Genomic DNA, 12,372 nt, shown 5'->3' with positions numbered 1-12,372 from the left:
CTTGGAAATGGTTTGAATAGCCTTGGATAAGGTGTGTGAAGGTTTTTCCAATTCTCTAAGCAAAGTAGAAAGCTTAGGGTAAAGTTTTATAAATCTAGCCATAGGCACATATGCCTTTTTCTTATTTATGTTCCTTTTATTCTATTTTAACTAGGGTGGTGAAAAGAGGGATGAGGTTTAGGGTTTAGTGTGGTTCACAATGGTTCACCACCATTTAGCATAATTAAAAAGGTAGGGTTCAAGATTTACCTATTAGGGCTATATGCCCCCGTATGTCTTCTATTTATTTTGGGTTTCTCAAAATAGATCCAAATGATTTTTGGGGAAGATTAGGGTTTAAGGTTTTTCTTGTTTGATTTCTTTCTCTTTTATTTTATTTGGTTGGTGATCTTTACTTGATCACTTTAGGGTTTTAGGGTTTAGCACATAAGCATAATAACACTCATCATGGCAAAACACAAGATTTAAACAAGATCTATATGTATCAATCTGATTTTAATAAAAGTTTTTGTTGGTTCCAAAATTTGGAACTAATGAAATTCATTTGTTTTGTTTTGAAGTTCTTGGGATGTTACAAAGTTTCAGTTTTGGACAATATCCTCAATCTCAAATGAGAAAATTAATTGTTGTTACATGCTTATGCATAAAAGAGGAGTCCATTATCTGTTGTCTATGTTGTCCTGGTATGGATGTCTAAGTTGAGAATAATCAATAGCGAGAAATCCAATGCGAGCTTTCTCCTTAGACCTTTGTACGGGCGGCATAGAGGTACCCCTTTGTGACACTTGGTTAAAACATGTGCATTGCGATGATCCCGGTAGTCCAAGCTAATTAGGACAAGGTGCGGGCACTATTAGTATACTATGCATGAGGCTTGCAACTTGTAAGATATAATTTACATGATACATATGCTTTATTACTACCGTTGACAAAATTGTTTCTTGTTTTCAAAATCAAAGCTCTAGCACAAATATAGCAATCGATGCTTTTCCTCTTTGAAGGACCATTCTTTTACTTTTATTGTTGAGTCAGTTCACCTATTTCTCTCCACCTCAAGAAGCAAACACTTGTGTGAACTGTGCATTGATTCCTACATACTTGCATATTGCACTTGTTATATTACTCTATGTAGACAATATCCATGAGATATACATGTTACAAGTTGAAAGCAACCGCTGAAACTTAATCTTCCTTTGTGTTGCTTCAATGCCTTTACTATGAATTATTGCTTTATGAGTTAACTCTTATGCAAGACTTATTGATGCTTGTCTTGAAGTACTATTCATGAAAAGTCTTTGCTATATGATTCACTTGTTTACTCATGACATTTACATTGTTTTGATCGCTGCATTCACTACATATGCTTTACAAATAGTATGATCAAGGTTATGATGGCATGTCACTCCAGAAATTATCTTTGTTTATCGTTTACCTGCTCGGGACGAGCAGGAACTAAGCTTGGGGATGCTGATACGTCTCCGACGTATCGATAATTTCTTATGTTCCATGCCACATTATTGATGATATCTACATGTTTTATGCACACTTTATGTCATATTCGTGCATTTTCTGGAACTAACCTATTAACAAGATGCCGAAGTGCCGATTCTTTGTTCTGCTGTTTTTGGTTTCAGAAATCCTAGTAAAGAAATATTCTCGGAATTGGACGAAATCAACGCCCAGGGTCCTATTTTGCCACGAAGCTTCCAGAAGACCGAAGAGGAGACGAAGTGGGGCCACGAGGTGGCCACACCCTAGGGCGGAGAGGCCCAAGCCCTGGCCGCGCCGACCTGTAGTGTGGGCCCCTCGTGTGGCCCCCTGACCTGCCCTTCCGCCTACAAATAGCCTCCGTCGCGAAACCCCCAGTACCGAGAGCCACGATACGGAAAACCTTCCAGAGACGCCGCCGCCGCCAATCCCATCTCGGGATTCAGAGATCGCCTCCGGCACCCTGCCGGAGAGGGGAATCATCTCCCGGAGGACTCTACGCCGCCATGGTCGCCTCCGGAGTGATGTGTGAGTAGTCTACCCCTGGACTATGGGTCCATAGCAGTAGCTAGATGGTTGTCTTCTCCCCATTGTGCTTAATTGTCGGGTCTTGTGAGCTGCCGAACATGATCAAGATCATCTATCTGTAATTCTATATGTTGCGTTTGTTGGGATCCGATGAATAGAGAATACTATGTTATGTTGATTATCAATTCATGTCTATGTGTTGTTTATGATCTTGCATGCTCTCCGTTACTAGTAGATGCTCTGGCCAAGTAGATGCTTGTAACTCCAAGAGGGAGTATTTATGCTCGATAGTGGGTTCATGTCTCCGTGAATCTGGGGAAGTGACAGAAATCTCTAAGATTATGGATGTGTTGTTGCCACTAGGGATAAAACATTGGTGCTATGTTCGAGGATGTAGTTACTGATTACATTACGCGCAATACTTAATGCAATTGTCTGTTGTTAGCAACTTAATACTGGAGGGGGTTCGGATGATAACCTGAAGGTGGACTTTTTAGGCATAGATGCATGCTGGATAGCGGTCTATGTACTTTGTCGTAATGCCCAATTAAATCTCACTATACTCATCATAATATGTATGTGCATGGTCATGCCCTCTTTATTTGTCAATTGCCCAACTGTAATTTGTTCACCCAACATGCTGTTATCTTATGGGAGAGACACCTCTAGTGAACTGTGGACCCCGGTCCAATTCTCTATACTGAAATATAATCTCTTGCCAATCTTTGTTCTCTTGTTTTCTGCAAACAATCATCATCCACACTATACATCTAATCCTTTGTTACAGCAAGCCGGTGAGATTGACAACCTCGCTGTTTCGTTGGGGCAAAGTACTTGGTTTGTGTTGTGCAGGTTCCACGTTGGCGCCGGAATCCCTGGTGTTGCGCCGCACTACATCTCGCCGCCATCAACCTTCAACGTGCTTCTTGGCTCCTACTGGTTCGATAAACCTTGGTTTCATACTGAGGGAAAACTTGTCGCTGTACGCATCACACCTTCCTCTTGGGGTTCCCAACGGACGCGTGCTGTACGCGTATCACACCGCAAGCATCACCGGGACTGGACAGTAAGATACCAGCCCGACGCCGCCCGGCCCGCAGCCAACACCTCCATGGTGCCCAGCAGCCGACGCCCATAGGCTTCTACGTGCCGGCGTGCAGCCATGGGACCTAGAACCGCAGGCCTTTCTAGGCCCATCTGGGCCATGAGCGGGCCCTGAGTTCCCGGCCACCACCGCAGGGGACGCCTGCATGGCGGGGGAGAGCAGCGCCTCCACCGACGTCCCGAAGATGTGCACATCGCCGGACTCCTTCAGCACCTCGCCGCCGGAGCGCTGCCGTGCCACACACCGCCACCGCCAGAAGAGAAGGCCACCACCGCACGAGGGAGAGGGCCCGCCGCCGCAGTCACCGCCCGGTGGGACCTCTGGCAGCGGCGGAAGAGGGGAGACGGGGGTGGGACCCTAGGGTTTGTTTAGTGCGAGTGGAGGTTTGTGTCAAGTTTCTATTTATTTATACAGTTCAGGTCAATGATGTAAAAATGTTGAAGCACTGATCATTTTTAGAAACCTCATGAACGAACTCTTGAATACCGTAAGCGACTTATTTCTTAATTTCGTTAATGCATTTTCAAAACTCATGAACCTTCTTCTTTGACCATGAACTTTTTTTAAAGGACTATGAATTTTTTATAAAACATGAATATTTTTTGACAAAAAATAAATACAAAATCTGGTTATATGTACAAATGTTTTATTCCAAACCTCATGAACATTCTTTTTTTTTACCATGAACATTGTTTATAAAAAAATAAATATAAAGGAATAAAGAAACTCGAAAATGAAACAAACAAAAGGGAGTAGGAAAGGGGGAAAGGAAATAAGAAAGAAAATAGAAAACAATATTAAAAAATAAAACATAGAGAAAGCAAAATATATACCTTAATGTACCGTGGCCCACCGTCAAGTCCTTGTAGGCGAAGTGCAGATAACGCTGCTGCGGTTGGGGTGGCAAATAGGAATTTACGAGATGAAGCATCCGAAGGTGTGAAAAATGAAGTTAGGGTTAGGGTTTGGTCACTGGCGGGTCTGTCTCTTAGCGGCACGAAAGTGACTGCGTGCGAATGAGCCCATGGTGATCGCCAACTAATCGTGCCCCTAGTTTTTGAGGTATTGGTAGCCGTAGAAAGCATGGAAGGGTATGAATTTATTTGAACCCTGACAAGTGGGGGCATGTGTCACGGGCTAGCGGTGTGTTCATCATAGCCGTCCGTCCGTGAGTGGCATGCCGTCTGGTCGTCTGCTAGGGTCGATGTTCACACTCCTGCGACGATCCTTAATTTGCAGACTATATCGTACATTTGCAGACTATGCCTACGGCGCCCGTGTTGTCAGTCCGGTCTCCTTGTCATGGTTGCCTTTTGTGACAGTACGTGGAGGAATATGACTTGCCCATTCAGAGCTAAAGTGGACCGTTTGTGGTAATTTTTTTTTCTTTGAAATTTCATGAATGGGCTGAAATAAATGACACATGAGATCTTATGTCAATTAACTGAGGCAACTATTCTAAACGTCCCCTATTTTTGAGTTGATTGTGCTATATGCAGCCCCTATACACGATATATGAATAATTATCATCCTAATTCATCGTGAGCTGCATCTTTACTGATCCCAAGCTGAGAAAATAACTAACCAAAAAAATGAGATTGAAGCTCAACGAAACACCTCCTTTAGGTCTCTCGAACCCAATGCCATGTGTGCCAAGCAGATGATGTTCACCTTGATTTTGTGTCCATTCTATTATGCTTACAACAAAACCTTTTGTATGCTATGTCATTCTTACAACGTTTGTACAAAAATACCATTTATTCGTTGTCGATCAAAAACATTTCTTATCATTCCTACTTATAGAGATTTCAGTTGGTGGTTGTCTGTTTATGCCTTTTCCAACCTTTCTTGTCTCAACCCTGACAAGTGGGGCCATGTGTCACGCCCCGAGATCGGGCCTGGACGAGACAGCCGCCGCGCGCCTATAAACCGAGAGGCTTATACTCGCGCAAGGCTAAAATGCAGACATAAACCAGCACAGTGGATCTCGAAAAGCTCAAATACATCATTTTACAACTTTATTCTTAATTATACAGAATTACAACTAGGTTCTCTAATTCGCTTCCCACCCGCTGGTTCCGCCTAAACCTCCGACGACGAGGTCTTCCTCTAACGACATATGTGCGTCTAAAAAAAAGATGATGGGGGAAGTGATGAGTACGACAAGTCATACTCAGCAAACCAATTATACACAATCATATAAATTATAAAATAGAAATGCTTTTCTGAAAACAAAGGATGGTTATATAATTAGGCAATTTAAAATGCATGGTGCCACAAATGAAAGTAAGTTTCCCTACCCGGAAATCACAGGGGTGAAATTCACACTTTTACACTAGGGGTACTCCGACATCGACAGCCTCAACTAGCACCACACAGGCACTAGAGGAGCAGAGCCCTTTAGCCCACTAGAACCCGGACACCTGAACCTACTGATGTCGATCGCTCCTTCGGATCCATCATCGACACGTTCCACAACAGGGTCGTCCCTAGCGGAGAACTCAGTCAGTCCCATACCTAAACTGTGACCGGTACAATATGTTTACCTTCGTAGCACCAAGTTTCCTCTTATAAAAACACGTATTTCTCATTTGATCACTTTCTATCGATATTCGCGCTAATGCTAGATTCATACCGATGGCTCCAACGGATCCATCATTGTGTACCGACACCGGCGGATTAGCTCACGAATATCTCTGATACCATCTACCACTAATATAGCATGTATATACCGGCGATCTATATTCTACAAATATACATGAAAGAGTATAAAGCAGCTTGCCTGGATTTACAAATTATTTCTGCTATCGACCCTTCTCGTAATATCACGACACACATCTATACTTGCACCATCAGATATTGATCCTCGAATCAATCTGACGCGGTGACGCCTTGCTTCTACTTTGATCATTAGCAGTGCTCTAATCCCATCTACTCCGGCCAGAACATGGACGCATGCTCATGGGCTCGATCTCTCTCACTCTACCAATCCGGCTCTACTCGATCCCTCTCACTCTACATGTGCATAGTTCACCTAGTACCTAGGAATTAATTAGTTCAACTACAGTCATGACAAAAAGAATGAAACACCTTTCATAAATAAAAAAATTGTATAGATTAGCACACGTAGGTATATGTGCAAGTAATAAATGAAACCACTGTGTCGACATGTTGCAAAGGTGATTCATGTCGTTGTGTGTATGTGTGGTCGGCTAACTAAACTATTTGAATGAAAGGTAGTGTATGTAGGAGTGTGTACATGTACATGACAACATGGAGTTCCTACCTACTTGGTTGTTTTTCAGATTGAATACCTACTTGGTTGTAATAAACTTGTAATTAATTCTCCCATGAATAAAGGATGAATGAAGAATAAGGGATGATGATGTGTGTATGATTGGTTTTTGTATGTATCTGCATTACTGCGTATGCATGTCAGGCCTCTGTCAAATCATTCATATGTAGCAGATCTGGTCGTTCGAGAGAATGGGATGAGAGGTTTCGGGTGTGTTTGGATTGCCACTAAAGTATACCTTACTAATTTTTTGTCATAGCCAAAAGATTTGTCCTTGTTTGGATGGTTGCCAACTTTTTGGCTTGCCAATGTTCCACTACCAACTCTAGTTTATTTTTTTAGCCAATGTTGGTCAACTTGTGGGCTAGCAATAGCTCAACTAAAATATTGGTTAGCCAAAAATTTGGTAGGGCAATCTTGGACACAAACCAAACACACCCTTCGTTTCGGCAGCACACAACGTTAGGCACGCCGCACGAAGTGAAGCCCACAGATGAGATAAGCACGTAACATGGTCAAATAATTAAGTATCTCAATTGTAGATGTAATAATTATATTTTAAAAAGTGAGACACTTATTTTAGGACACAGCAAGTAGGTAGTTCAGTAAATGGATCCATTACTTTCATAGTAATTTTTTACAAAGGGAGGACCCCAAAGGCATTTAGAAGAGAGGTGGGCTTACAGATTACATATAGGAGCTCTAAAAGAAAAAAAAGTTACATTGTACACCTCAAGTCTTATAAAAGGGACCCAGAAACCATAGTGCAAAACAGCATATGGTCCTGTCCACTAGTGATGTAGACGAGCTCGACACCACAACCACCCCGTAAAAATTATAGAACCCTAATATTTGTTTCATCTTTATTATAGTGACCCTCATGGGGTATTTATAGAAGTACACAGAAGGAGGAGACTTGGAGTACAAGGTGTTGTAAAGTCCAAATCTAACCTAACTCGTATACATATTCTAATACACATGTGTCGTCGCCCAGAACAATACCACTTGGTATACATGCATGTGTTGATCGCCGCGATAGAGCTGTATAACACAACCCCCTTTGGCACGCCGGAGAAGATGGAGGGCCACACTTCAGCCATGAGAAAAGAATCGGCAACACGACGCCGCTGTCGAGGATATGATGCTGATGAACTCCAGATTAACATGGGACAAACTCCTCGAGGGCACCATTCGACCGGAGGGATCGACGGAGAGGAGTTGCAGTAGCTCCACCGAAAACTCCACTGATAATGAGCTCAAGAAGGACCCACGGTACCTCCAGATCCGAAGCCGAAGTAGCCAAACCGGCCAACACGCGAGCTTATTGTAGGAGTTCTGCCTGAATTACACCTCGATGCCCAGCAAGAGACCACCAAGAGAGGGAGGAGAAGGGCTCCGACGCTCGCAGACAGTCAGAGAAGAACTCCATGTAACGGAACCTAGCCAAGTGAAGCCTTGTAGACTAGATCAGAGAAAAAACAACGCACCAGCCCAATTCGCTCGACCAACAAGCTTATCTCCAGATCCTGCCCCATTCTTTGCCGGCCACTAGGATGAGGAGTCGGAGACCTGTAGGCATTGTTTGCAAATCCATGCATGGGTACTTGGCTAGGCTCCAAACCGTCATCAAGCCAAAAACCACAAGGGCAGCCCTATAACCTAAACTACCATTACTATATACAAGGAGACCCCAGGCACCTCTCTTTAGCCATCTCCGGCTGGCTTGCCGTGGGAGACTCTCAACGGGGTAGAGGAGAGAAACAGGGAATAAGAATAAGAGCCCCCATCAATCCTAGTAGTGAACTGTGCAGAAGAATGATACTAGCCCGTTGAAAAGGTTTCATCAGATAAAATCAGATGCTAAACATTGGGCGCTAGCTACGAGAAGTAGATTTCATTTTGCCCCCACCCCCCACCACCACACACGGTAAGTGATCTTTTCTTATGTGTGTCTTTTGGTTTTCTTCCTCTCTCTTAGAGCTCCTTTAATTTGTAGGATAGTAAAAAAAATCATAGGAATAGGAAAAGTATAGGATTAGAATATCACATGGCATCGATCACATTGATGAATTGCAGCACTGCACCGTACAGTAATATTATTAAGGAACTTACGCATTTAGCAGGAGTAACTAGCTAATAGTAGGGTAAAAATAACCCTACAATGCATGACGTACGCGCAGTAAAAAGAACTAAATATGCATAATATGCTACAAACGCATGAACCGCACGGATATGCAGCTTATAGCTATGCTTCGATGTCGTATTTGGAGCGGAATGACTTTGCGGCGCAGTTTCTGAGGACGTACTGGTGGTACACCATGGCGACGGCGGCACCGAGGAACGGCCCGACCCAGAAGATCCACTGGTCGTCCCACGCCTTTTCGCCGTTGTACACCACGGCGGCTCCGAGGCTCCTGGCCGGGTTGATGCCGGTACCGGTGACGGGGATGGTGGCCAGATGCACCATCATTACCGCGAACCCGATGAGCAGCGGCGCCAGCACCGGGATATGCGAGTCCCGGGCCATGCGCTTCGGGTCAGTCGCCGAAAACACGGTGTACACCAGAACGGCGGTGCCCAGAGCCTCGGCCACCAGCCCTGCCGACTTGGAGAACCCTGGCGCAAGCTCGTTGGCGCCGCCGCCGTAGAGCGCGTAGTGGTGCGAGCCGTGCACAGCCCTGACAAGTGCCGCGCCGCAGATGGCGCCAAGGCACTGCGCCGCCATGTAGAGGAAAGCACGCGGCAGCGAGACCTTCCTGGACAGCAGAAGCCCAAAGGTCACGGCAGGGTTGATGTGGCCGCCGGAGATGCCGGCGGTGCAGTAGACGAGGACGGCGATCATGCCGCCGAAGGCCCAGGCGATGCCTAGCACGCCGGCGCCGCTGCACGCTTGGGTGTCGGTTTGGCGCTTGTGGCCGATGACCGTGGCGACGGCGACGTAGACGAAGAGGAGCGTGGCAGTGAACTCGGCGATGACGGCGCGGTAGAGGGACCACTTGCCCAGCTCGCCGGCGTCAAACAGCGGCGTTTGGGGAGGGTCAAGGTAGTCCTTGCTGCTGATCATATCCTCCTTAACATTGCCCTCTGGACTCAGCTTGCCCTCTGCTGCTGCCATGCCGGACGAGAGCTCGTCGATTTCAGCCGATGGAGGTTGAGGATCTGTAGACGATGGAGATTGGTGTGTGTCCATAACCTAGCAAAGCTGCATCTATATATAGATAGCAAGGCCCGCCATTGTTAGCAATAATCTTTTCCTTAATTAGTCTGAGTTGTACTCAAGTCGGTATTAGTGTTAGTATGGCAAGGTTGATGTGCGTGGGTCTGGTTAGTTGGCATGCATGCCACGTAGGTGAATCAGTTTCCATGTTAGTCGTTGTATACGTGTGTGGATTCATCATTTACTAGTAAGTTACCAAAATACCAAGTGCTTTGTCCTATGGCATTGGAGTTGGTGTTCTAGTAGGGTAGCTATAAGTCTATATATCTAGTCGGTTTGTACTTTGTAGGTGCATATATATGCACAGGGTTTCTATAACTCAAGTTGCGTCGTGAGAAAACAGAAAAGAAAGAAAGAGAAAATTAGAAAGTGTGACATGCACCCGTGGACATATATAAGTTTTGTTTCCGCGCGTACGTGCATCTATTTTGATGTGATCAATATGTGGGAAAACCCTAACACCCATATCATTGATCTTGCCCAAGCTAGCAGGCACGACCCAATAAACAGAGTATACATGCTTCATGATTATCATGTTTAATTTTTCATCAAAGATTAGCACAAAAAGGCCATAACTTGAGTTAAAGACATTTCCATCATGGTTAATTCATGTTTCATTTTCTATCATGATTAACTCATATTTATTTTCCATCAACTGTGATCCAAAATACACTGGTGGAAAAAGGGGCTTTGGTCGCGGTTCGCAACTGCCATTAGTCGCGGTTGCGCAACCGCGACCAAAGTAGCGCGACTAAAGGCCCCCCCCTTTAGTCGCGGTTCCATACGAACCGCGACTAAAGGCCCGTCCACGTGGGCCGCGAGGCGGCGCCGAGGCGGAGGACCTTTAGTCGCGGTTCTTCTGGCCAACCGCGACTAAAGGCCTCCGCAGGGTTTAGGGTTTAGCCCCCCCCTCCCCCTAAATCTGGTTTCTTTTTAATTTGTATTGTTTTATTTCTTTTGGGTTTTAATTTTGAAGGAGTTTCACATATTCTACGGCACTACATACATGCATATGAATGTACAATTTCAAACAAATTTGAAATTAGAACCAAAAAGAATTCAAGAGGAATATACAATATATATTCAATATCGGATGACCATATACAATTTTGAACAAGTTTCCATCCATAATTTAGTGCATATGAAGTTCTACGTCATCGTAATGGTGTTCTCCTCTAGGATCGATGACTTCCCTCGCCAACCATCCAGCTAGTTCCTCTTGAAGTGGTCGGAAGCGAGCTTCTGGACTAAGCGTCTTCCGGAGGTTATTCCTCATGATGTTGTTCTCACACTTCTGGTCCCGCTCATTGCAGTATCTCCGGATCCTCTCACAAACATAGTATCCACATAGATTGGTCCCCGGTGGCTGAATATCCCCGATCGTCCGCTTGCCATTTTAAAATGTAGCTCTTTTTTGAATTCACCGACCTTGGTATCTACGAACCGTCTCCAAACCCTACGAGGCAAAGAAAATTAAATGAACAAGAGAGTTATTAATTAGTTACTTGATATTAGGAAATGATGAACGAAATAGGCCGATCGATATAGAGCGCAAATGAATGAAAATAATTACTTTTGCATCATTTTTCTCATGTCGGCCCAAAGCGCCGGATCCATATTCAGAGAGTCGTGGACGAGAACTGAGGAGGTGTGAAATTGAATTACCATAAGAATCCAGTGGAACCTGCGGACACGATACATGCACAGTCATGCATAACTCATCGATTAGCCACATACCATGCATGGAGTAAACAAAAGAGAATGTGCTCAAGACAGAAACACTCACCCAAAATGGTAAGGAAATAGAATATCACTTTTGAGTTTCCGATCGTGCCTTTTCCACTTAGTCTCCCCTCGTGCCGCGATTGAGGAAGACCAATCGGCTTAAGGTCAGGAACAAAGTCAACACAAAACTCAATTACCTCCTCATTTCCATAGCCCTTGGCGATGCTTCCTTCTGGCCTAGCACGGTTACGAACATATTTCTTTAATATTCCCATGAACCTCTCGAAGGGGAACATATTGTGTAGAAATACAGGACCGAGAATGGAAATCTCATCGACTAGGTGAACCAGGAGGTGCGTCATAATATTGAAGAAGGATGGCGGGAACACCAACTCGAAACTGACAAGACATTGGATCACATCGTTCTGTAACCGTGGTAGAACTTCTGGATTGATTACCTTCTGAGAGATTGCATTGAGGAATGCACATAGCTTCACAATGGCTACTCGAACATTTTCCGGCGAGGAGCCCCTCAAAGCAATCGGAAGCAATTGCATCATAATCACGTGGCGATCGTGAGACTTCAGGTTTTGGAACTTTTTCTCCGCCATGTTTATTATTCCCTTTATATTGGACGAGAATCCTGACGGGACCTTCATACTGCTCAGGCATTCAAAAAAGATGACCTTCTCTTCTTTGGTCAGAGCGTAGCTGGCACGACCTTGAAACTGTTCCGGATGCCGGTCATCAGGGTCTTTCAAACTTTGCTGGTCCTGCCGTGCTTCCTTTGTATCATTTGACTTCCCATACACGCCCAAGAAGTTTAGGATGTTCACGCAAATATTCTTCGTAACGTGCATCATGTCGATTGCAGAGCGGACTTCTAGGACTTTCCAATATTCTAGCTCCCAGAATATAGATTTCTTCTTCCACATGGCTACGTGCCCGTCAGCTCCCTTCGGAACTGATTATCCGCCAGGACCCTTTCCAAAGATGACTTTCAAATCCTTGACC

The 12,372-nt window shown here is 44.7% G+C and overlaps 1 protein-coding gene across 1 annotated transcript; it reads right to left on the bottom strand.

Annotated features, from left to right (window-relative positions):
* Positions 1–8,429: 8,429 nt before the first annotated feature.
* LOC127336055 (aquaporin PIP2-5) lies at positions 8,430–9,611 on the bottom strand. The gene has a single exon (XM_051362815.2). It carries the CDS (start codon positions 9,604–9,606, stop codon positions 8,662–8,664), a length of 945 nt encoding a protein of 314 aa, XP_051218775.1. The 5' UTR covers positions 9,607–9,611; the 3' UTR covers positions 8,430–8,661.
* Positions 9,612–12,372: the final 2,761 nt, after the last annotated feature.

Source organism: Lolium perenne, chromosome 2 (genome assembly GCF_019359855.2).
Source record: "Lolium perenne isolate Kyuss_39 chromosome 2, Kyuss_2.0, whole genome shotgun sequence".
NCBI lineage: Eukaryota > Viridiplantae > Streptophyta > Magnoliopsida > Poales > Poaceae > Lolium > Lolium perenne.
This window is presented reverse-complemented; position numbering and strand designations above follow the sequence as displayed.